Source organism: Macaca nemestrina, chromosome 14 (assembly GCF_043159975.1).
Source record: "Macaca nemestrina isolate mMacNem1 chromosome 14, mMacNem.hap1, whole genome shotgun sequence".
Lineage (NCBI taxonomy): Eukaryota > Metazoa > Chordata > Mammalia > Primates > Cercopithecidae > Macaca > Macaca nemestrina.
In genome coordinates, this window is record NC_092138.1 from 67,192,618 (window position 1) to 67,219,634 (window position 27,017).

The window sequence follows — 27,017 nt, forward strand, 5'->3', positions numbered from 1 at the left end:
GAGACCAGCCTGGCCAACATGGTGAAACCTGTCTCTACTAATAATACAAAAATTAGCTGGGCATCGTGGCACACGCCTGTAGTCCCAGCTACTCAGGAGGCTGTGGCAGGAGAATCACTTGAACCTGGGAGGCAGAGGTTGCAGTGCGCTGAGATCACGCCACTGCACTCCAGCCTGGGCAACAAGCGTGGAACGCCGTCTCCAAACAAACAAACAAACAAACAAAACGAAGAACAAAGCAATTATTTTTAGATGGTATTATCAATCAAAACCCCCAAATAATAGAATAGTATGACTGATGGATAAATAATCAGTATTAAAAAATCAGTTACATTTCTGTATACCAGCAATAAGCAAAGTCAAAAAAAATTTTTTTTTGAGACAGGGTCTTGGTCAGCCAGGCAGGGGTGCAGTGGCATGATCATAGCTCACTACATCCTCAACCTCCCTGACTCAGCTGATCCTCCCACCTCAGCCACCCAAATAGCTGGGACTACAGGTGTGCACCACCATGCCTGGCTAATTTTTAAATTTTTTGTAGAGACGAGGTCTCACTGTGTTGCACAGGCTGGTCTCAAACTCCTGAGCTCAAGTAATCTTTCCTCCTTGGTCTCCCAAAATTCTGGGATAACAAGAATAAGCCACTGTGTCCAGCATCAGCAAAAAGTTTAAAAGAACATTTATTCAAATATATTTTTAAAAAATCAAGTTCCCAGAAATAAGTTCAACAGAAGGTAGGCATGGGCTATATGGAGGAAACTATACAATTTTATTGAGAGAATTACAGAAGATTTAAATAAATGGAGATATATTAAGTTCATGGATTGGAAGATTCCATATTGTCAAGATAGCAGTTACATTACAACTTTTTGGACCAGGCGCGGTGGCTCACGCCTGTAATCCCAGCACTTTGGGAGGCCGAGGTGGGTGGATCACCTGAGGTAAGGAGTTCGAGACCAGCCTGGCTAACATGGTGAAACCCCATTTCTACTAAAAATACAAAAAATTAGCTGGGCATGGTGGCACACGCCTGTAATCCCAGCTACTTGGGAGGCTGAGGCAGGAGAATGGCTTGAACCCAGGAGGCAGAGGCTGCAGTGAGCTGAGATCATGCCACTGCACTGCAGCTTGGGCAACAAGAGCAAAACTCCGTCTCAAAAAAAAACAACACAACTTTTTGGTATTAATAGATTTAATATAATCTCAATTAACATCTGCACCTGGTGTGTGTGTCTCTGTGTGTATGTGTGTGTGTGTGTATGTATACATAAATTGATACATTGATTCTAAGCGTATAAGGATGGTCAAAGGTCCAAGATTTGCTCAGATACTCTAAGAAAATCTTTAATGTGTGGGAAAATGTGCATACTGCTGTATAAGGTAAATCAAACTTGTATCATATAAATTCTACCCAAGTAATCTATAAAGTCAGTGCATTTCAATAAAATTTCAACAAAACATTTTAGCAGAACTTGACATGGTATATATAAAATTTACTTGAAGAGAAAGCATAGCATTAGCCAAGAAAAAGTGTTTGTAAAGCAAATGAGGGAGTCTTGCTTTGCCACATAACAAATATACCATAAACCTTGTAGAAATTAAGATAGTGTGGTGTTGCATAGAATACCAATATGGAGTCCAAGAACAAAACTTGTATGTAGTAAAGATGGCATTACAAACCAATGTAAATAAGATCAGCCTTGATATTGGGACAAATTGTATACCAGCAATAAACAAAGCAGTATGTATCTTTTAAACAAAAACATATCTTTTAAAAGATACATATCATACCATGTACAAAAATATACTATAGTTTGATTCAAGCAAAACAATAACTAACAATTTTATAGATCCCTTTTATACAATGTTCAAGATTAAGAATCTCCCAGAGGTTGGCTTTGTGTGGTGGCTCACGTCTATAATCCCAGCACTTTGGAAGGCTGAGGCAGGAGGATCACTTGAGGTTTGAGACCAGCCAGGGCAACATGGTGAAACCCTGTCTCCATTAAAAATACAAAAATTAGTTGGGTATGGTGGCGGTGCTTGTAATCCCAGTTACTCAGGAGGCTGAGGTAGGAGAATCGCTTGAACCAGGGAGGCAGAGGTTGCAGTGAACTGATATCGTGCCACTGCACTTCAGCCTGGGTGACAGAGCAAGACTTCGTCTCAGAAAAAAAGAATCTCCCAGAGTCTGGGACTGGTGGCTCACGCCTGTAATCCCAGAGTTTTGGAGGCTGATGTGGGAGGATCACTAGAGGCCAGGAATTTGAGACCAGCCTGAGCAACGGTAGTGCGATCCCATCTCCACCAAAAAAAAAAAAAAAGTCTCCCAGAATCATTGATTCACTACTATGCACAAAAGGGAAAAATTTCATTTCAGGGTTCTTCTGACTTACAAAAAGAAATAGCTATTTATATGTCTTCAAAAATTACAAATATTAATTTGAATATTTTTACTCCCAATGACTAGCATAAAAAATTTCAGATATTATTAAACTTTGAAGTTCAAATGTCTTAAAAAAGGGTTTATGCAGACAAGTCCATGATTACTAAATAGAGAAAAGATTTCAACGTTTTTGTTTTTTTGAGACAGAGTCTTACTCTGTCACTTAGGCTGGAGCGCAGTAGCATGATCTTGGCTCACTGCAACCTCCACCTCCTGGGTTCAAGTGATTCTCCTGCCTCAGCCTCCCAAGTAGCTGGGACTACAGGCGCCCACCACCACGCCCGACTAACTTTTTTTGAATTTTTAGTAGCGACAGGGTTTCACTGTGTTGGCCAGGCTGGTCTCGAACTCTTGACCTTGTGATCCACCCACCTCGGCCTCCCAAAGTGCTGGGATTACAGGCGTGAGCCACTGCACCCAGCCAAGATTTCAGTTTAACAGTTGTTTTTTAATCTCCCACTTTACCTAAAAAGTTTGTTCCTAATAGAAAAGTTTTTGGCTATTTAAAATTCTATCTTATGTACATTCATCTTAGTTGTATAAAATACTCAGGATTTCATTTGCTAGAAATGAAATGAATCTGAAAGAGCAGCACCCACAAAACACTAATACTTAATCAAAATAAATAAAATACAATAGACTTTCACAAATCAAAATGAGGTTTATACAAGTTTTATAAAAATATAACTTTGCAGTGGGGAAGGCCTGAAACAAGAGACAAACCTAAAAAACCATGAATGAAAAGACCGATAAATTTCACTATGTTTAACTGGTCTGATAGGTTATATGCCAACTATTTTCCAGTGCATTTTATTGATAGTGATGAAGAAATATATAATTTGGTTGTATATGATTTTTCCCCTAAGTTGTCTCATCAATGCACATTTTTTGGCAACCACCTTTTTTATTTAAAAATATGTTTTTGAGTTCTTTCATATTCATATAAAGCCACCCCTTTCTTTTTAACTTCTCTACAGTATTTCAAAGTATTGTGTACCATGGCTTGTATAATCAGTCATTCCCTCTGTCATGTACATTGAAGATACTTGAAATTTCTCCTTTTTACAATGAAGCATATCTTTATATGTCTCTTGGTATTTGTAAGTGATTAGTTCTCTAGATTAAATTACCAGAAAAAATTGCTGAGTCAAAACATATGCCCATTTTAAATTCTGATACTTTAGAGGTGCTGTCCAAACATAAGCTGTACCAGATTACACTCCACCATAATGTATGAGAGTACCATTTCCTACTACTATTGCCAACCACAGACAGTATCAATCTTTTAAACATTTGCTAACATGGGCAAAAAAAAAAAAAGTCATTTACCTATAGCTTGTGTCGTTATAAATGAGTGAACATCAATAACCAGTGAATGCTAGAAAACTAAACAAGATAAATGTGTCATTTACTTTCAGGTCAGTGCTGACAGTTGCTTGTGAACAAACTGAAGTTCTGCTTTTTGACCCTATATCTTCAAAGCACATAAAAACACTTTCTGAAGCTCATGAAGACTGTGTAAATAATATCAGGTTAGTATTATAGTGAAAAAGTGAACTTTATCAGTGTGGCCCAAAATGTTCTGTTCTGGAAGTTAGTGAAGATGTGATGCCTTACCCAGCAGTGTTAGATGATCCACATTGTGAACTGTGAATCTAATCCCTTGTAAAACTAATCCTTTAATTACAAAACTTACTCTTAGCTATGTTGGTTTGGAATGTTTCTGAAATACATTTTTAACTTCTATATAATTTTACCTTTTCATATATTAGGGTCATCATTATGAACCTCAGCCATGTATTATGCTAGTCCTGTAATGCCTTTGTGCTAATCATCTTTGCAGAATGATGGCAGTCCCATTGCTTAGCACCTCTCACTTCCAACCCTCCACCCTCCAAATACAGACTGTTAAGAGGAAAAAGTACATGCATAGACAATTTCTTTGTAGCATCATTGGAAGCTCCTTAATTTTTAATAATGTGGGAAGTGAATTATAATTGAGTAGTTTGGTGATTAGTATTCAGTTATTAAAATGATGGTCATAGAGACTACATAGCAACACAGACAAATGCTTGGCATGACACAGTTTAAAATTGTTATACAAATTATACAAATAGGAGATGATACAGGAGAAAAAGATTAAAAGGAAATATTTTAAAATTCTAACAGTATTAGAACGGATGGAATATGAGTAATTTTCTATTTTTTCTATGTAATGAGATATTACTTTTATAATTATTACTTTTAATTTTCTCAAAAAAGAAATATGGAAATTACTAGCCAAAGTAACATACTGGGTGTTGTGATGTAACTCCTATGCTCCAAACACATAGAACAATAAGTTAAATAGCACAAAAAATATAGCCAGATTCTGAACAACATAAACATCTTTGTGGGCCAGAAATGAAACACGGACACCAAGTTTTAAATAGGGCTGAAACCACAGCTGGCTTTCGGTCTAGCACTGAAATCTAGTAGTTTTGCTCCTGTCAGGTAAAAGGATTAAAAAGTGCTTAACTGTTTCATGCGAGGCAGGAACCAGAGCCAGAATCACTACATGAAGCCCGGGTTTGGTTAAAATATACGTCTTATTTATGAGAGGCTGAAAAGAGAAAAAAGCTATTCACTACCAGAGACTATAGGTTTCAGCTGATAAAGACACAGCCTCATCAATAGCTACCGAATGAAGCCACTTGCTGAATCAGTAACTGAATGTGTATGTATGATATTTCCAATATCATTATTAAACTGGAGCCCCGAAATGTCATTATAAGGCCTAGTTGTGGACTGGGGGCCCAGATGGCCAAGTGGGAGAAACTCTGAAACCATTAAATAGGAGGAGAGAGAAATTAAAAACCTTTTCTACTCAAAAGAAACCTATGACTCAAATTCTAAAATTTATAAAGACATATAATGTTAACATCATAAAATCAACCACCAAAAACATTAATTTCTCTGGATGAAATTAATTTTATGGAGCAGTTCAACAAAGACTTTATTTTTAAAAATAAATTATGTTATGTATTTATTTTTGACTAGGTAATAGATGCATGTAGTACAAAATTCAAAGGTACAAAAAGGGTAAACAGTGAAAAGTAAGTCTATCTCCACCTCTTTCACCTAGCCACCCAGTTTCCCTCCCCAGAGGCAACCACTGTTACCCATTTCTTGCTGTCTTTTCTAGATAATTGTTGCATATACAAACATATATATACACACACACACATTCACACATATGTACATTTTTATATAAATTTATATATGCTATTTACACATGCTATTATTTACCTTGCCTTTTTCACTTAATAACATGTTTAGAGATCATTTGATATTAATACCCATGGGACTACCTTATTATTTTTAACAGCTGCATGGTATTCCAATGATTGGGAGAAACTTTTAAGCCTTTTTAGGATGCTCAGAGAAATAAATTAAGAGATACTTTCCAATTAAAGAGAGCTTAAAGACTGAAACAAATAAAAGAGATTGAACAAGAAAAAGTCAATGTAGTAAAGAACTAGCTAGAACTCTTAGAAATTAAAAATGTCAGGCTGCCCAGAAATAAACCCAAATATTTACAGCCAACTGATCTTCGACAAAGCAAACAAAAACATAAAGTGGGGAAAGGACACCCTTTTCAACAAATGGTGCTGGGATAACTGGCTAGCCACAAGTAGGAGAATGTAACTGGATTCTCATCTCTCACTTTATACAAAAATCAACTCAAGATGGATTAAGGACTTAAACCTAAGACCTGAAACTATAAAAATTATAGAAGATAACATTGAAAAACCCCTTCTAGACATTGGCTTAGGCAAGGATTTCATGACCAAAACCCCAAAAGCAATTGCAATAAAAATAAAGATAAATAACTGGGACCTAATTAAACTAAAGAGCTTTTGCATGGCGAAAGGAACAGTTGGCAAAGTAAACAGACAAGGGTGGGAGAAAATCTTCACAATCTATACATCTGACAAAGGACTAATATCCAGAATCTACAACAAACTCAAATGAGTAAGAAAAAAAACAATCCCATCAAAAAGTGGGCCAAGGAAATGAATAGACAATTCTTAGAAGAAGAATTCTTCATATGGCCAACAAACATAGGAAAAAATGTTCAACATCACTAATGATCAGGAATATGCAAATCAAAACCACAATGCGATACCACCTTACTCCTGTGAGAATGGCCATAATCAAAGAATCAAAAAACAGTAGATGTTGGTGGGGATGCAGTGATCAGGGAACACTTCTACAATGCTGGTGGGAATGTAAACTAGTACAGCCACTATGGAAAACAGTGGGGAGATTCCTTAAAGAACTAAAAGTAGAACTACCATTTGATCCAGCAATTTCACTCCTGGGTATCTACCCAGAGGAAAAGAAGTCATTATTTGAAAAAGTTCCTTATACACACATGTTTATAGCAGCACAAGTCACAATAGCAAAATCATGGAACCAACCCAAATGCCTGTTAATCAATGAGTGGATAAAGAAACTGTGGTATATATATACACGTTGGAATACTACTCAGCCATAAAAAGGAATGAGTTAACAGCATTTGCAATGACCTGGATGAGACTGGAGACTATTATTTTAAGTGAAGTAACTCAGAAATGGAAAACCAAACATCACAGGTTTCCACTGATAAGTGGAACCTAAGCTATGAGGACATAAAGGCATAAGAATGATACAATAGACTTTGGGGACTTGAGGGGAAGAGTGGGGGGTTGGGCAAGTGATAAAAGACAACAAATATGGCGCAGTGTATACTGCTTGGGTGATGGTTGCACCAGGGTCTCACAGATCCCCACTAAAGAACTTACTCATGGGGGGGCGGAGCAAGATGGCCAAATAGGAACAGCTCCAGTCTCCAGCTCCCAGCGCGAGCGACACAGAAGACAGGTGATTTCTGCATTTTCAACTGAGGTACTGGGATCATCTCACTAGGGAGTGCCGGACAATCGGTGCTGGTCAGCTGTTGCAGCCCGACCAGCGAGAGGTGAAGCAGGGTGAGGCATCGCCTCACCTGGGAAGCACAAGGGAGAAGGGAATCCCTTTTCCTAGCCAGGGGAACTCAGACACACAACACCTGGAAAATTGGGTAACTCCCACCCCAATACTGCGCTTTAAGCAAACAGGCACACCAGGAGATTATATCCCACACCTGGCCAGGAGGGTCCCACGCCCATGGAGCCTTCCTCATTGCTAGCACAGCAGTCTGTGATCTAACTGCAAGGCAGCAGCGAGGCTGGGGGAGGGGTGCCCACCATTGCTGAGGCTTAAGTAGGTAAACAAAGCCCTGGGAAGATCGAACTGGGTGGAGCTCACAGCAGCTCAAGGAGGCCTGCCAGTCTCTGTAGACTCCACCTCTGGGGACAGGGCACAGCTAAACAACAACAACAACAACAAAAAGCAGCAGAAACCTCTGCAGATGCAAACGACTCTGTCTGACAGCTTTGAAGAGAGCAGCGGATCTCCCAACACTGAGGTTGAGATCTGAGAACGGACAGACTGCCTGCTCAAGTGGGTCCCTGACCCCTGAGTAGCCTAACTGGGAGACATCCTCCACTAGGGGCAGACCGACACCCCACACCTCACACAGTGGAGTACACCCCTGAGAGGAAGCTTCCAAAGCAAGAATCAGACAGGTACACTCGCTGTTCAGCAGTATTCTATCTCCTGCAGCCTCTGCTGCTGACACCCAGGCAAACAGGGTCTGGAGTGGACCTCAAGCAATCTCCAACAGACCTACAGCTGAGGGTCCTGACTGTTAGAAGGAAAACTAACAAACAGGAAGGACACCCACACCAAAACCCCATCAGTACGTCACCATCATCAAAGACCAGTGGCAGATAAAACCACAAAGATGGGGAAAAAGTAGGGCAGAAAAGCTGGAAATTCAAAAAATAAGAGCTCTTCTCCCCCTCCAAAGGAACGCAGCTCATCGCCAGCAACGAATCAAAGCTGGATGGAGAATGACTTTGACGAGATGAGAGAAGAAGGCTTCAGTCCATCAAACTTCTCAGAGCTAAAGGAGGAATTACGTACCCAGTGCAGAGAAACTAAAAATCTTGAAAAAAGAGTGGAAGAATTGATAACCAGAATAATTAATGCAGAGAAGGCCATAAACGAACTGACAGAGATGAAAACCATGACACAAGAAATACGTGACAAATACACAAGCTTCAGTAACCAACTCGATCAACTGGAAGAAAGAGTATCAGCGATTGAGGATCAAATGAATGAAATGAAGCGAGAAGAGAAATCTAAAGAAAAAAGAAAAAGAAATGAACAAAGCCTGCAAGAAGTATGGGATTATGTAAAAAGGCCAAATCTACGTCTGATTGGGGTGCCTGAAAGTGAGGGGGAAAATGGAACCAAGTTGGAAAACACTCTTCAGGATATCATCCAGGAGAACTTCCCCAACCTACATTCAAATTCAGGAAATACAGAGAACGCCACAAAGATACTCCTCAAGAAGAGCAACTCCAAGACACATAATTGCCAGATTCACCAAAGTTGAAATGAAGGAAAAAATCTCAAGGGCAGCCAGAGAGAAAGGTCGGGTTACCCACAAAGGAAAGCCCATCAGACTAACAGCAGATCTCTTGGCAGAAACTCTCCAAGCCAGAAGAGAGTGGGGGCCAATATTCAACATTCTTAAAGAAAAGAATTTTAAACCCAGAATTTCATATCCAGCCAAACTAAGTTTCATAAGTGAAGGAGAAATAAAATCCTTTACAGATAAGCAAATGTTTAGAGATTTTGTCACCACCAGGCCTGCCTTACAAGAGACCCTGAAGGAAGCACTAAACATGGAAAGGAACAACCAGTACCAGCCATTGCAAAAACATGCCAAAATGTAAAGACCATCGAGGCTAGGAAGAAACTGCATCAACTAATGAGCAAAATAACCAGTTAATATTATAATGGCAGGATCAAGTTCACACATAACAATATTAACCTTAAATGTAAATGGACTAAATGCTCCAATTAAAAGACACAGACAGGCAAACTGGATAAAGAGTCAAACCCATCAGTCTGCTGTATTCAGGAGATCCATCTCACATGCAGAGACATACATAGGCTCAAAATAAAGGGATGGAGGAAGATCTACCAAGCAAATGGAGAAAAAAGAAAGCAGGGGTTGCAATCCTAGTCTCTGATAAAACAGACTTTAAACCATCAAAGATCAGAAGAGACAAAGAAGGCCATTACATAATGGTAAAGGGATCAATTCAACAGGAAGAGCTAACTATCCTAAATATATATGCACCCAATACAGGAGCATCCAGATTCATAAAGCAAGTCCTTAGAGACTTACAAAGAGACTTAGACTCCCATACAATAATAATGGGAGACTTCAACACCCCACTGTCAACATTAGACAGATCAACGAGACAGAAAGTTAACAAGGATATCCAGGAATTGAACTCATCTCTGCAGCAAGCAGACCTAATAGACATCTACAGAACTCTCCACCCCAAATCAAGAGAATATACATTCTTCTCAGCACCACATCACACTTATTCCAAAATTGACCACATAATTGGAAGTAAAGCACTCCTCAGCAAATGTACAAGAACAGAAATTATAACAAACTGTCTCTCAGACCACAGTGCAATCAAACTAGAACTCAGGACTAAGAAACTCAATCAAAACCGCTCAACTACATGGAAACTGAATAACCTGCTCCTGAATGACTACTGGGTACATAACGAAATGAAGGCAGAAATAAAGATGTTCTTTGAAACCAGTGAGAACAAAGATACAACATACCAGAATCTCTGGGACACATTTAAAGCAGTGTGTAGAGGGAAATTTATAGCACTAAATGCCCACAAGAGAAAGCTGGAAAGATCTAAAATTGACACTCTAACATCACAATTAAAAGAACTAGAGAAGCAAGAGCAAACACATTCAAAAGCTAGCAGAAGGCAAGAAATAACTAAGATCAGAGCAGAACTGAAGGAGATAGAGACACAAAAAACCCTCCAAAAAAATCAATGAATCCAGGAGTTGGTTTTTTGAAAAGATCAAAATTGATAGACCGCTAGCAAGACTAATAAGAAAAGAGAGAAGAATCAAATAGACACAATAAAAAATGATAAAGGGGATATCACCACCGACCTCACAGAAATACAAACTACCATCAGAGAATACTATAAACACCTCTACGCAAATAAACTAGAAAATCTAGAAGAAATGGATAATTTCCTGGACACTTACACTCTCCCAAGACTAAACCAGGAAGAAGCTGAATCCCTGAATAGACCAATAGCAGGCTCTGAAATTGAGGCAATAATTAATAGCCTACCAACCAAAAAAAGTCCAGGACCAGATGGATTCACAGCTGAATTCTACCAGAGGTACAAGGAGGAGCTGGTACCATTCCTTCTGAAACTATTCCAATCAATAGAAAAAGAGGGAATCCTCCCTAACTCGTTTTATGAGGCCAACATCATCCTGATACCAAAGCCTGGCAGAGACACAACAAAAAAAGAGAATTTTAGACCAATATCCCTGATGAACATCGATGCAAAAATCCTCAATAAAATACTGGCAAACCGGATCCAGCAGCACATCAAAAAGCTTATCCACCATGATCATGTGGGCTTCACCCCTGGGATGCAAGGCTGGTTCAACATACGCAAATCAATAAACATAATCCAGCATATAAACAGAACCAAAGACAAAAACCACATGATTATCTCAATAGATGCAGAAAAGCCTTCATGCTACAAACGCTCAATAAATTTGGTATTAATGGAACGTATCTCAAAATAATAAGAGCTATTTATGACAAACCCACAGCCAATATCATACTGAATGGGCAAAAACTGGAAAAATTCCCTTTGAAAACTGGCACAAGACAGGGATGCCCTCTCTCACCACTCCTATTCAACATAGTGTTGGAAGTTCTGGCTAGGGCAATCAGGCAAGAGAAAGAAATCAAGGGTATTCAGTTAGGAAAAGAAGAAGTCAAATTGTCCCTGTTTGCAGATGACATGATTGTATATTTAGAAAATCCCATTGTCTCAGCCCAAAATCTCCTTAAGCTGATAAGAAACTTCAGCAAAGTCTCAGGATACAAAATTAATGTGCAAAAATCACAAGCATTCTTATACACCAGTAACAGACAAACAGAGAGCCAAATCAGGAATGAACTTCCATTCACAATTACTTCAAAGAGAATAAAATACCTAGGAATCCAACTTACAAGGGATGTAAAGGACCTCTTCAAGGAGAACTACAAACCACTGCTCAGTGAAATAAAAGAGGACACAAATAAATGGAAGAACATACCATGCTCATGGATAGGAAGAATCAATATCGTGAAAATGGCCATACTGCCCAAGGTAATTTACAGATTCAATGCCATCCCCATCAAGCTACCAATGAGTTTCTTCACAGAATTGGAAAAAACTGCTTTAAAGTTCATATGGAACCAAAAAAGAGCCCACATCTCCAAGACAATCCTAAGTCAAAAGAACAAAGCTGGAGGCATCACGCTACCTGACTTCAAACTATACTACAAGGCTACAGTAACCAAAACAGCATGGTACTGGTACCAAAACAGAGATATAGACCAATGGAACAGAACAGAGCCCTCAGAAATAATACCACACATCTACAGCCATCTGATCTTTGATAAACCTCAGAAAAACAAGAAATGGGGAAAGGATTCCCTATTTAATAAATGGTGCTGGGAAAATTGGCTAGCCATAAGTAGAAAGCTGAAACTGGATCCTTTCCTTACTCCTTATACGAAAATTAATTCAAGATGGATTAGAGACTTAAATGTTACACCTAATACCATAAAAACCCTAGAAGAAAACATAGGTAATACCATTCAGGATATAGGCATGGGCAAAGACTTCATGTCTAAAACACCAAAAGCAATGGCAACAAAAGCCAAAATTGACAAATGGGATCTCATTAAACTAAAGAGCTTCTGCACAGCAAAAGAAACTACCATCAGAGTGAACAGGCAACCTACAGAATGGGAGAAAATTTTTGCAATCTACTCATCAGACAAAGGACTAATATCCAGAACCTACAAAGAACTCAAACAAATTTGCAAGAAAAAAACAAACAACCCCATCAAAAAGTGGGCAAAGGATATGAACAGACATTTCTCAAAAGAAGACATTCATACAGCCAACAGACACATGAAAAAATGCTCATCATCACTGGCCATCAGAGAAATGCAAATCAAAACTACAATGAGATACTATCTCACACCAGTTAGAATGGCGATCATTAAAAAGTCAGGAAACAACAGGTGCTGGAGAGGATGTGGAGAAATAGGAACACTTTTACACTGTTGGTGGGATTGTAAACTAGTTCAACCATTGTGGAAGACAGTGTGGCGATTCCTCAAGGATCTAGAACTAGAAGAACCATATGACCCAGCCATCCCATTACTGGGTATATACCCAAAGGATTATACATCATGCTGCTATAAAGACACATGCACACGTATGTTTCTTGCGGCACTATTCACAATAGCAAAGACTTGGAATCAACCCAAATGTCCATCAGTGACAGACTGGATTAAGAAAATGTGGCACATATACACCATGGAATACTATGCAGCCATAAAAAAGGATGAGTTTGTGTCCTTTGTAGGGACATGGATGCAGCTGGAAACCATCATTCTCAGCAAACTATCACAAGAACAGAAAACCAAACACCGCATGTTCTCACTCATAGGTGGGAACTGAACAATGAGATCACTTGGACTCAGGAAGGGGAACATCACACACTGGGGCCTATCACGGGGATGGGGGGGGGGGAGGGATTGCACTGGGAGTTATACCTGATGTAAATGACGAGTTGATGGGTGCTGACGAGTTGATGGGTGCAGCACGCCAACATGGCACAAGTATACATATGTAACAAACCTGCACGTTATGCACATGTACCCTAGAACTTAAAGTATAATAATTAAAAAAAAAAAAAAAAAGAACTTACTCATGTAACGAAACACCACCTGTATTCCAATAACTTATGGAAAAATAAAATTAAAAAAAAATTAAAAATTCAAGCTGGGCTTGGTGTCTTGCACCTGTAATCTCAGCAGCTTGAGAGACTGAGGCAGGAGGATCACTTAAGCCCAGGAGTTCAAGGCTGCAGTGAGCTATGATTGCACCACTGCTCTCAGCCTAGGTGAGACAGAGCAAGACTCTTATCTTTATAAAAAGAAAGAAAAAGAAATTATGTAGCTGGTATATAAAAAACTCAATAGATGGGATGAACTTTACCTTTTACACCACTGATAAATTAATTAATGAGTTAGAATATAGGACTAAAAATTCACACAGAACACATAAAAAAAGTTAGAATATGAAAAAGTAGTTGAAAGACAGGATTAATTGAGAGATTACAGTGTATATAGAGTTATAGAAAAATATTGGTAGAAAACTAATTTTTGAAGATAACAATGGCTGAGAATTTTTAGCACTGAAGGGCCTGAGACATCAAATCAAAAGCGAACTTTATAGTGTAAGCAGTTTAAATAAACATAAATCCAATCTAGACAGGTTGTGGTGAAACTCTAGAATACCAAAAATTAAGAGAAAATCTTAGAAGCCACCAAAGTTAGAAGCCAGATTACCCACAGAAGTAAAATAGTTACAGAAACAGGTTTCTCATTAGCAATAGTTGATATCAGGAGGAAATGGAGTAATATTAATATCTTCAGTATGAAGGCAAAATAATGTTCAATACCATGTTATGTCCAGGGAAACTGTTAATCCAGACTAAAGAATTTTTATTAGGTAAAATGTTAACTGTTATTAACATAAAGAAAAGAATTTATGAGGTTTTTTTTTGGGGGGGGTACATGTAAAACAAAATAAAAACTAAAACTCTAGATTAGCACTATCCAATAAAAATGTAATGCTAGTCACATATGTAATTTTTAATTTTATGGTAGTCACATTAGAAAAGAAAAAAGAGGTGAAATTAATTTTTAATAATTTATTTAACCCAGTATGTCCAAAATACTATCATTTCAACATGTAATCAATATAAAAATTATTGAGCTATTTTACTTTCATTTTTTTCATGCTAAGTCTTCAAAATCCAAAATCCAGTTTGTATTTTATACTTACAGCACATCTTTCTTTCTTTTTTTTTTTTTTTTTTTTTTTGAGACAGAGTCTTGCTATATTGCCCAGGCTAGAGTGCAGTGGCATGATCTCGGCTCACTGCAACCTCTGTCTCCTGCACTGAAGCAATTCTCATGTCTCAGCCTCCCGGGTAGCTGGGATTACAGGCATGTGCCACCACACTCAGCTGATTTTTGTATTTTTAGTAGAGAGGGGGTTTCACCACGTTGGCCAGGCTGGTCTCGAATTCCTGACCTCAAATGATACACTTGCCTCAGCCTCCCGAGTAGCTGGGATTACAGGCATGTGCCACCACACTCAGCTAATTTTCATATTTTTAGTAGAGATGGGGTTTTTCCATGTTGACCAGGCTGGTGTTGAACTCATGACCTCAAACGATCCACCTGCCTCAGCCTCCCAAAGTGCTGGGATTATAGGCGTCAGGCACCGCACCCAGTCATTAGAGCACATCTTAATTCAGACTGCTTGCCTATCAAGGACTCAAAAGCAGATGCAGGTAATGGCTACATTACCAAATTGGACAGTGTGGTTCTAGACAGTAACTACAAATAGGTTGTATGCATAGGAGAGTTTTGTTAAGTGGAAAGGTATAATATGTTAAGGCCCTCTTCATGTTCGAGAGGAAGATAAAAATAGTAAGTAATTCAGACTCTTCTAGAAAACTGTATAATTAAATATATGCGATGAAAAAACTGAAAAGATTTAACTAAAATAATGGAAATACAAACCATTATCGCTCTCAAAGCTGCAGAAGGGCAAAAGAGAATACTGGAAACTTAAATCAGTTCAGTAAAAGACAGGAGAGTTTAAAAAAGTAAAAAAAAATTAACTAAAGAAAAGGGATGATAAATAGAATACAGAAAAAGAGAAGTAGAAAAAGTTTCAAATATATGAGTAATTCAAAGTAATATAAATAGATTAATTTTCTTTATTGAGTCAACAATTTGAATAAAAAACTAAATGATTTATCTGTTGATCTGTCAATAGATGTTTAGCAATACCAAAAATAAAACCACTGAGAAATGGGAAAAGAAAACAGAGAAATTGTCAATATCAGACAGATGAAAGACCAAGGCCTTTAATAAAGATAAAATGAAACAGTACACATTAATAAAAGGAAAAGTCTACCAAGAAGATAAAATAATTATGAACTTGAATGCATCTTAAATATAGCCTTAAAATACACAAAGCAAAAATATAATTATAAAGAATTAGAAGTCTACAATTATAGTGAGATATTTTAATACAGTTCTGTCCAAAACTGATAAATCAAGCAGATAAAAATTAGACAGTAGAAGATTTAAAAATATCCTGAACAAATGGCTGTTATTAAAAAGTCAAAAAAAAAAAAAAAAACCAAAAACACACACACACAGATGTTGGCGAGCTTATGGAGAAAAAGGAACACTTATACACCATTGGTGAGAGTGTAAATTAGTTCAACCATTGTGGAAAATAGTGTGTTGGTTCCTCAAAGACCTAAAAACAACTACCATTCGACCCAGCAGTCCCATTACTGGGTATATACCCAAAGGAATAAAGACACATGCATGCATATGTTCATTGCAGCACTATTCATAATAGCAAAGACATGGAATCCACCTAAATGCCCATCAATGGCAAACTGAATAAAGAAAATGTGGTACATATACACCATGGAATACTAAGCAGCTGTAAAAAAGAATGAGATCATGTCCTTTGCAGGAACATGGGTAAAGCTGGAGGCCATTATCTTTAGCAAACTAATGCAGGAACAGAAAACCAAATACTGCATGTTCTTACTTAGAAGTAGGAGATAGATGATGAGAAAACATGGACACATAGAGGGGAACAACAGACACTGGGGCCTTCCAGAGAGTGGAGGGTGGGAGGAGGGAGAGGATCAGGTAAAATAACTAGAGTACTATATGCTTAATACCTGAGTGACAAAATAATCTGTACAGCAAACCTCTATGACGCAAGTTTAGCTATATAACAAACCTACACATGTACCCCTGAACTTAAAAATTTTAAAAAGTGGCTGGGCACAGTGGCTCATGCCTATAATCCTAGCACTTTGGGAGGCAGAGGCAGGTGGATCACCTGAAGTCAGGAGTTTGAGACCAGCCTGGCCAACATAGTGAAACCCCATGTCTACAAAAATACAAAAAAAAAAAAAAAAAAAAGAAGCCGGACTTGGTGGTGAGTGCCTGTAGTCCCAGCTACCCGGAGGCTGAGGCAGGAAAATCGCTGGAACCCAGAAGGTGGCGGCTATAGTGAGCTGAGATCGTGTCACTGCACACCAGCCTGAGTGACAGAGCAAGACTTCGTCTTAAAAAAAAGAGAAAGAAAAAAGTTTTAAAAAGTGGAATATTTCTTAAAAAAAAAAAAAAGGCAATATGAACAGAGTTAATGCATAGCTGAACAAATGAGAAAAGGTATTTCAATGTTAAAAGCTGACAAGAGACTAATACCCAGAATATACAAGGGATTCCTGCAAATAAAAGTCAGGAGGGCAACCCCAGTAGAAAAATGGGCAAAGGATATGGACGAACAATTGATAAAAAGGAAACCCCTACAGCTATTATGCATGTAAAGAGAAGCTTAAAGTTATTAGTAATCACACAAATGAGAATTAGAACAAAATGCCACTTTACATCTACTGGACTGCAAAAATTTAAAAGCTGGATAAGCCAAATGTTGGCATGGATGGGTTCTGTATCATGATGGCTGATGGGGTGTGGATGCTATCGCCTTTCTGGAAGGATCTGGGGCTACTAATGCTATGACCCAGCAGTTATGCTACTGAATATACAGTCCAGAGACACTCTCACAGGATCCACAAGAGCCCACAGGTTTGAGGTTGTTTGGTGTGGTGTATGTATGTGGGAGAGCACTGGAGCCAGCTGAGTGTCCACCATCAATGAGAGAATGCACAGGTGAAATGTGGCACATGATGCCAGGCAACGGGAACCCAGATTAGATATGCCTGTGCCACATGTATGAGATTTCAGAACCTAGTAGTTTTTTAGAGAGAAGAAATAGTAAGAAGCAGAATATGTAATACACTATCATTATCATTTATGCAAATAAAACATACACCCAAATACCACAATACCTTTTCTTTTTGTAGAGACAGGGTCTTGCTATGTTGCCCAGGCTGGCCTGACACTGCTGACCTCAAGTGATCCTCCCACCTCAGCCTCCCTAAGTGCTGGAATTACAGGCATGAGCCACTGTGCCTGGCCCTCCTCTGAATATCTAACCACAATCCAGCACTCATGCATGTGTGGGACCCAAATTCACACTACTGTATAGTTCAAAATCTCCAGCCAACAATTTTCAATTGGATTCAGGTTGGAAGTGCTGTCATGTACCTGTAAAAGCAAATGTAAGTCTGCCAGGTGCAGTAGCACACACCTGTAGTCCCAGATACTTGGGAGGCCAAGGCTCAGCCCAGGAGTTCATGGCCAGCCTGAGCAAAATAGCAAGGCCCCCTCTCAGAAAAAAAGAAAAAAAAAAAAAGGAAACCAAACAAATTCAAATCTTCTCTGGAGGCAAAAAGTCAGTATCATAAAGAAGTTGATTCTCCCCAAATTATTCTATAAATTCAGTGTAGTTTTAGTTAAAATACCAACAGAGTTTTTCATAAAATTTGATTTTAGCCGGGCATGGTGGCTCACGCCTGTAATCCCAGCACTTTGGGAGGCCGAGGCGGGCGGATCACGAGGTCAGGAGATCGAGACCATCCTGGCTAACACGGTGAAACCCCATCTGTATTAAAAATACAAAAAAATTAGTCGGGCGTGGTGGCGCCTGTGGTCCCAGCTACTCCGGAGGCTGAGGCAGGAGAATGGCGTGAACCCAGGAGGCGGAGCTTGCAGTGAGCCGAGATCGCGCCACTGCACTCCAGCCTGGGCGACAGAGCGAGACTCCGTCTCAAAAAAAAAAAAAAAAAAAAATTGATTTAAAAACTTATATAGAACAGCAAGAGCCAGGCATGGTGGTGCATGCCTATAGTATGTAGTCTTAAAACAGGAGTAGATTAAGTGATAGTGGAGTATCCCAGAAACAGACCTATGTATCTATAAAAATGTTGTATATGATAGCAGGGGCATTATGAATCAGTGTGGGGGGGAAATGGAAAAGAGAGGTTTGGCTATATATATGAAAAAATAGAATAAAATTAGATCTCTACTTCACACCATAAGTGAAAATAACTTCCAGTTATATTAAAGATCTAATTATAAAACCAAACCTTTAAAGTTTTAGGAGAAAGTATAGATTATACTTGTGATCTAAGTGTAAGAAAAGATGTTTTTTAGATACAAAAAGCATAAATCATTAAGGATTGATCAGTTCAACTGCATAAAAATTTTAAACTTCATTGTAACCAAATGCATCATAACAATGTGAGAAGATAGGCTATAATTGGTGGGAGAAGGTACTTTCAATGTACATAACCAGAAAAGTATTAGTATATAAGATAATAATATTTATTATATTTTAGCAAAAGCGGCAGAGAATCACGTAAGATAAACTACAATGAACAGGCCGGGCACGGTGGTTCACGCCTGTAATCCCAGCACTTTGGGAGGCCAAGGTGGGCGGTTCACCTGAGGTTGGGAGTTCGAGATCAGCCTGACCAACATGGAGAAACCCCGTCTCTACTAAAAATACAAAAATTAGCCAGGCATGGTGGCGCATGCCTGTAGTCCCAGCTACTCAGGAGGCTGAGACAGGAGAATTGCTTGAACCCGGGAGGCGGAGGTTACAGTGAGCCGAGGCAGCGCCATTGCACTGCACCCTAGGCAACAAGAGCAAAACTCCATCTCAAAAAAAACAAAAAGTAAAAAACTATAATGAACAATAACTACAGAAAGATGTTCAAGCTTATTTATTATGGATGTGCAAATAAAAATAACAATAAATACCAAGAATTGGCAGAAAAATACTTGGTATTTCTCTTGGCAGCAAAATGTTGAGAAATAGGCACTCTTAGATATTACTGATGAAGTATAAATTTGTAACATTATTTTGAAGGGCAGTTTAGCCATATATGGTAAAGTTGAAGATTAATGTTTTTTTAAATAATTAATGCAGGCTGGGCATGGTGGCTCATACCTATAATCCAAGCATTTTGGGAGGCTGAGGTGGGAGAATCACTGGAGGGCAGGAGTTCAAGACCAGCCTGGGCAACATAGTGAGACTCCGTCTCTACAAAAAATTTTAAAATAGCCAGGTGTGGTTGCATGTGCCTATAGTCCCAACTACTTGGAAAGCTTAGGAGGATTGCTTCAGCCCAGGAGTTCGAGGTTTTAGGGAGCCATGATTGCACCACTGCATTCCAGTCTGGGTGACAGAGCAAGACCCTGTCTCTTAAAAAAAGAATAAAGAAGAAGAAGAAAGAAATTAATGCAAATGTGGACATGGAGGTATATAAAGAAGATTCATTATAGCATTGTTTGTGATAGAAGTTGGAAACAACTGGAATGTCTATCAAGAGGAAATTAATAGATAAATTCTGGTGTATTTATACAATGAAATACTATACATCAGTTAAGATAAATGAACTAAAAGCATCAGCATCTGCTACACATCTCAGAAATTTAAAGTTGAAGTAGAAAAGAAAAAAATGTAGAATGAGCTTTATAGTGTGATACCATTTACATAAAATTTGAAAACATTACAAACATAAGCTTGGTGAGGGCATGTATTTGTTCTGTGCTCTATTCCAGCATCTAGAATTGTGCCTAGCATATGGTGGGTGCTTATTCAACATTTACAGAGAAAAAACTGAATGCAAAACAATACTATAAAGTGTTTGTGGTTATATACATATGAATTCATGGTATTAAAAATTTATATAGAATAACAACAAATTTTGGATAGTGGTTCCCCCTGGGGAGGAAGAGAAGGGAAGGGATTGGGGAGGGATACACAAGGCACTTCAACTGTGTTTGTAATGTTCAAAAATATGTGAAAGATAAAATGTTAAAATTGATAAAGCTGAGTGGTATCCCAGATGTTTGTTACATTTTTCATAGTTTTCTCTATGTTGCTAATATTTTATAATTTAAAAATTTCTTAGAAAGATAAGACTTGTGCAAAGTTGTTTGCCTTTACTCAAAATGACCTTTGACTAATCCGCTATTAGAATGTATTCTTTATCAATGTTAGCCTTCATTTGCTGCTGCCAGTGTGCCTGCCATAGCAACTCATACCTACAAATTTGAATCTGCTTCTTCTGATCTGTTGATTAGAGAAATCGATTTTGAAGCTCGTTTAGAAGTATACATAACTTAAGAGTTTTGGCTGGGTGCAGTGGCTCACGCCTATAATCCCAGCATTTTGGGAGGTCGAGGTGGGCAGATTGCCTGAGGTCAGCAGTTCCAGACCAGCCTGGCTAACATGGTGAAACCCGGTCTCTACTAAAAATACAAAAATTAGCCGGGCGTGGTGGCACATGCCTGTAGTCCCAGCTACTCTCGAGGCAGGAGACTTGCTTGAACCCAGGAGGCAGATGTTGCAGTGAGCCGAGATTGCAACACTGCACTCCAGCCTGGGCAATAGAGCCAGACTCTGTCTCAGGAAAAAAAAAAAAAAAAAAGAGTTTTGAGTGAGAATCTGAAGAGTCTTTGGTGCATGAGCTTAAGTGTGCATTATTTGTTTATTTATTTATTTATTTATTTATTTTTGAGACGGAGTCTGGCTCAGTCACTCAGGCTGGAGTGCAGTGGCGCGATCTCGGCTCACTGCAATCTCCACCTCCCGGGTTCATGCCATTCTCCTGCGTCAGCCTCCGGAGTAGCTGGGACTACAAGTGCCCACCACCACACCCGGCTAATTTTTTGTATTTTTAGTAGAGACGGGGTTTCACCATGTTAGCCAGGATGGTCTCGATCTCCTGACCTCGTGATCCGCCCTCCTTGGCCTTCCAAAGTGCTGGGATTACAGGCGTGAGCCACCGTGCCCGGCCTGCATTATTTATTAATAATACTAACTTCTATTGTTTGAATGCTTTCTATGTGCCAAACCTTCTGTGAAGCACTTTTTATATATTACTTAATCCTTACAGTATCCCTCTGTGAGACACATATTGTAGCTATTTAAGGAATAAAGAAACTATAACTCAAATAAAGAGATTTGCCCAAGTTCTTAGATATAGTAAGTGGTAGAGCTGGAATTCATACTCAGTTCCATTAGATCACCTCACTGTATTGTTCAGAGATATGGGCATGCATTTTCTGGTTTGGTTCTAGTCATTTTGTACATACTTGGTAATATCTTCTAGTTCATTTCTTAGTTTTGTAGTTTGCTTATTATCTTGTAAAATAAAAAAATAACATTGATAGTTATGGAGAATATTTTCTGTTCATATTTTGGGAAAGTAGTGGGAAAAGTCTGTAATTTAAATACTTACACCATTATACAGGCTTACTTCTCATTCCTGAGGGATCTGTATGTGGATTCAGAGCTCATTTAATAATCATTAGCCTGGTCTGGTGGTGGGCGCCTGTAATCCCAGCTACTCAGGAGCCTGATGCAGATAATTGCTTGAACCCGGGAGGCGGAGGTTGCAGTGACTCGAGATCATGCCACTGCACTCCAGCCTGGGCGACAGAGCGAGACTCCATCTCAAAAAAAAGATATAGGTCCCCCCCACATTATGAAGTTGCAGGGAGAAGCCCCGAGGTTATCATAAGAATATTTATTTAGTGATATTACATTTAAAAAAATTAGTACCCATTTAGCTGGGCATGGTGGCGGGCACCTGTAATCTCAGCTACTGGGGAGGCTGAGGCAGGAGAATCACTTGAACCCGGGAGGTGGAGATTGCAGTGAGCCGAGATCGCGCCATTGCACTCCAGCTTGGGCAACAAGAGCAAAACTCCATATGAAAAAAAATAATAATAATTAGTACCCATTTAGGCTGGGCACGGTAGCTCACGTCTGCAATCCCAGCACTTTGGGACGCCAAGGTGGGCAGATCACCTAAAGTCAGGAGTTCGAGACCATCCTGGCCAACATGTTGAAAGCCCATCTCTACTAAAAATACAAAAATTAGCAGGGCATGGTGGCAGACACCTGTAATCCCAGCTACTCGGGAGGCTGAGGCAGGAGAATCGCTTGAACCCAGGAGGTAGAGGCTGCAGTGAGCCGAGATCACGCCATTGCACGCCAGCCTGGGTAACAAGAGCGAGACTCCGTCTCAAAAAAAAAAAAAAAAAAAAAAAATTAATACCCATTTAAATATATCCCAGGATCTATTTCTCCCTCCCACTGTCTTTGTTGGTTTGCTGCTTATTGTTAAATGTCAAACTATATCATGCAAATGTAGTGCTGCATCAGTGGGAACATGAAATTTCTTATCTTACAAAGGATATAGAATTTTGCAAAACCCTGAAAAGTATGTTAGAGAACTGGTCAAGTAATATAAAATCACTGGCAGATAATGATATCATAGAGTTAGAGTAGTGATCAATTAGATAAAAGAAAATGACATCAATTATGACATGATAGAGACCTCAAAGCATTATGTGAATATCTCACAGGACTAAGGAAAAAGGCTCTTGGCAAAATTGATGAGGCCCTTGAATGTTTATATAGAAATGACTCTCTGTTTTGGGTTTTGTTTTGTTTTGTTTTGTTTTGAGACAGGGTCTTGCTCTGTTACCCAGGCTAGGCTGGTGTGCAGTGGCACGATCATGGCTCAGTGCAACTTCCGCCTCCGGGGCTCAAGCAGTTCTCCTGCCTCAGCCTCTCAATAGCTGGGACTACAGGCTTGGCTAATCTTTTGTAGAGACAGGGTTTCTCTATGCTGCCAGGGCTGGTCTTGAACTCCTGACCTCAAGCAATCCACCTGGCTCACCCTCCCAGTGTTGGGACTACAGGCGTGAGCTGAAATGACCCTCTTTTTGATTATACTACAAATTCAAATATGAAGTAAAGATGTCATATTTTGCTATCATAATTTCATTGGGGAGATTATGTAAAAAATGCCAAACATTTAATTTATTCTTGTTCTGAGAATTTGCATATGCAGATGCTCTTCAACTTCTGATGGGATTATCTCCCAATAAACCCATTGTAAGTTGAAAATATTGGAAGTCAAAATGCATTTAATACCCAGATAAACATCATAAAGTCAAAAACTTGTTAGTTGAACAATTATAAGTCGGGGATCATCTGTAGTTAAATAAACAGGAAAATGTTTATTTTCATGAGTTTTTGTTTAATTTTTTTTAAGATATAGACTCAACAACACTTTCATTTATACAATGAAATGTTGGTACGTGTTTTAATATAATTCACTTTCAGTTTCTTTTATCCTTTACCATATCCTCTGACAATGAAGACCTTGAATTTGTCCAGATATCATCTTACCCATAGCTGTTACAGTCATGTATGTTGGGGTTTGATGGGGACATTTGGAGTTCTGTGATTCAGAGACATAGATTTCAGTGTGTTTGAAGGGTTGTCTCCTATTTATTGGGGTCTGTGGAGTTATAAATATTTTACAATTATTAACTTATTAAGCTAGACTAAGTTTTATTTTGAGAGGACGAGGCCCACATATCCAAGGATTTGTCTAACGCTACATTCTCTGCATCTGTTGATTTTGGGATAAAAATTGTTCTAGGTGCTTTAATTTATCTCCTAGTGTACATTCTTAATATTCTACATTTTTTTTTCTCTTTATCAGTGATTTTCCAATACCAAAGTTTTTTTTTGTTTGCTTTGCTGCCCAGGCTGGAGTGCAGTGGCACCATCTCGGCTCACTGCAGCCTCCGCCCCGCCAGCTCAAGCGATTCTCCTGCGTCAGCCTCCCGAGTAGCTGATATTACAGGCATGCATCATCACACCTGGCTAGCTTTTGTATTTTTAGTAGAGACGGGTTACATCATGTTGCCCAGTCTAGTCTCAAACTCGAGCTCAGGAGATCCACTCTTGTTGGCCTCCCAAAGTGCTGGAATTACAGGCGTGAGCCACTGTGCCCAGCCATCTTTTTTTAAATTTATATTTTACTAAACAGCAACTTCCAATATCAAAGTTTTTAACAAGTAATATTTTGAGGTGAAAATGAGCCAATTAAAGTCAAAGTATTAAATTTCTCATTAAACTTATTCATTTCAAAATTATTTGCTTTTATTCCAACTTTATATTTTTCTATACTTTTGGTATTAAAATATCCTTTCATGCAACAATTATCGTTTTTTAAATGACCTTATTAACAAAAATTAAAAAGCTAATCCCCCTTTTTATTTTTTATGAAAGTCCAACAGTCTGGAAATCTAGCCAGTTCAGAGACCTTTCTGAAACTCTCATTCTAATAATCTCTCTTCCTTAAGACTCTCAGACCACTGTGGCCTGCAGCAATATAACCCCATTGGGGTTTTAAATCCATCAGTGCATTAAGTATTTTCTGTAGACTGAATAAAATATCTTTGTTATTTTTTAAAAACTTTTCAAAAGTATGAATATGCTCAATTTATTTTAAAACTTTAACTTTCCAGTAGTCTTTTAGAAAATATTTTTTGCATGTATTTTTCTCAATCATGTAATTTTTTTTTTTTTTTTTTTGAGACAGGGTTTCACTCATGTCGCCCAGGCTGGAGTGCAGTGGTGCTATCTCGACTCACTGCAACCTCTGCCTCCCTGGCTCAAGCGATTCTCTTGCCTCAGCCTCCTGAGCAGATGGGACTATAGGCACGTGCCACCACACCTGGCTAATTTTTGTATTTTTCGTAGAGACGAGTTCTCACCATGTTGCTCAGGCTGGTCTCAAAACTCTTGAATTCAAGTGATCAGCTGGCCTCGGCCTCCCAAAGTGCTGGGATTATGGGTGTGAGCCACTGTGCCCAGTCTCAGTCACGTAATTTCTGTCAAGTATGGAAGTCATTTAACTAGTTTTACTTTAGAAAGCATCATCAGGGCTGGGCACAGTGGCTCACACCTGTAATCCTAGCACTTTGGGAGGTCGAAGGGGCAGATCAGTTGAGGTCAAGAGTTCAAAACCAGCTTGGCCAACATGTTGAAACCCTGTCTCTACTAAAAATGTAAAGAAAATTAGCAGGAACCGGGCGTGGTGGCTCACTCCTGTAATCCCAGCACTTCGGGAGGCTGAGGCAGGCAGATCATTTGATGCCAGGAGTTTGAGACCAGCCTGGCCAAAATGGTGAAACCCCGTCTCTACTGAAAATACAAAAATTAGCTGGGCGTGATGGCGGGTGCCTGTAATCTTAGCTACTCGGGAGGCTGAAGCAGAAGAATGGCATGAACCCGGAAGGTGGAGGTTGCAGTGAGCCCAGATCGCGCCACCGCACTCCAGCCTGGGAGACAAGAGTGAGACTCCGCCCCCCAAAAAAAGATTACCTGGGTGTGGTGGCGGGTGCCTGTAATCTCAGCTACTCAGGAGGCTCAAGCAGGAGAATCGCTTGAACCCAGGAGCCGGAGGTTGCAGTGAGCTGAGATCACGCCATTGCACTCCAGCCTGGGCAACAGCAGCTAAACTCAGTCTCAAAACAACAACAACAACAACAACAACACATTATCAGTAAAGGTAAACCTATAAGGGAAAAATGGACTTGACAATATAAGAATTAAAATTTTGATTAGCTGGGCATGGTGGCGTGTGCCCATAGTCCCAGCTACTCAGGAGACTGAGACAAGGAGGGTTGCTTGAGCCTGGGAGGTCAAGGCTGCGGTGAGCCATAATCATCACTGCACTCCAGCCTGGGCAACAGAGCAAGACCTTGTCTCAAGAAAAAAAAATTAAAATTTTGATATGGTAAGAAAATATAAACCATATAAAAGAAATATGTAGGCTGGGCGCGGTGGCTCACGCCTGTAATCCCAGCACTTTGGGAGGCTGAGGCGGGCGGATCACAAGGTCAGGAGATCGAGACCACAATGAAACCCCGTCTCTACTAAAAATACAAAAAATTAGCCGGGCGCGGTGGCGGGCGCCTGTAGTCCCACCTACTCAGGAGGCTGAGGCAGGAGAATGGCGTGAACCCGGGAGGTGGAGCTTGCAGTGAGCCGAGATCGCGCCACTGCACTCCAACCTGGGGGACAGAGGGAGACTCCGTCTCAAAAAAAAAAAAAAAAAAAAAAAAAAGAAATATGTGGAAAATATATACAATGCATAGTATTTGAAAAACTGATATATTATCTTTAAAGATTTTTTTTACAACACAGTAATTAATACTGCAGTTGTAAAATCAGCAAGGAACATGAACAGCAAAGAAATATATCTTTCTAATAAATGTGAAAAAGTTTCAACTTTACTAAAAATAAAAGTTTCAACTTAAAACAAGTGATATTTTTTCCTAGCACTTAGGAGAAAGTTTTTTTAAAGACCTATGTGGCAAGGATTTGGGAAAATGGACACTCTCCTAACTGCTGATGGATCTCTATATTGGTATGTTTTTCTGGAGGACAATTTGGCT

General features: G+C 39.2%; 1 protein-coding gene across 2 annotated transcripts in view; it reads left to right on the top strand.

Annotated features, from left to right (window-relative positions):
- LOC105477169 (DDB1 and CUL4 associated factor 10) overlaps window positions 1-27,017 on the top strand; it is a 65,917-nt gene that overhangs the window by 14,660 nt on the left and 24,240 nt on the right. For both annotated transcript variants that reach the window (XM_011733545.3, XM_011733546.3), the window contains exon 2: window positions 3,865-3,978. In XM_011733545.3, the coding sequence (XP_011731847.1) occupies window positions 3,865-3,978 (114 nt within the window). The remainder of the gene's footprint in view (window positions 1-3,864; window positions 3,979-27,017) is intronic.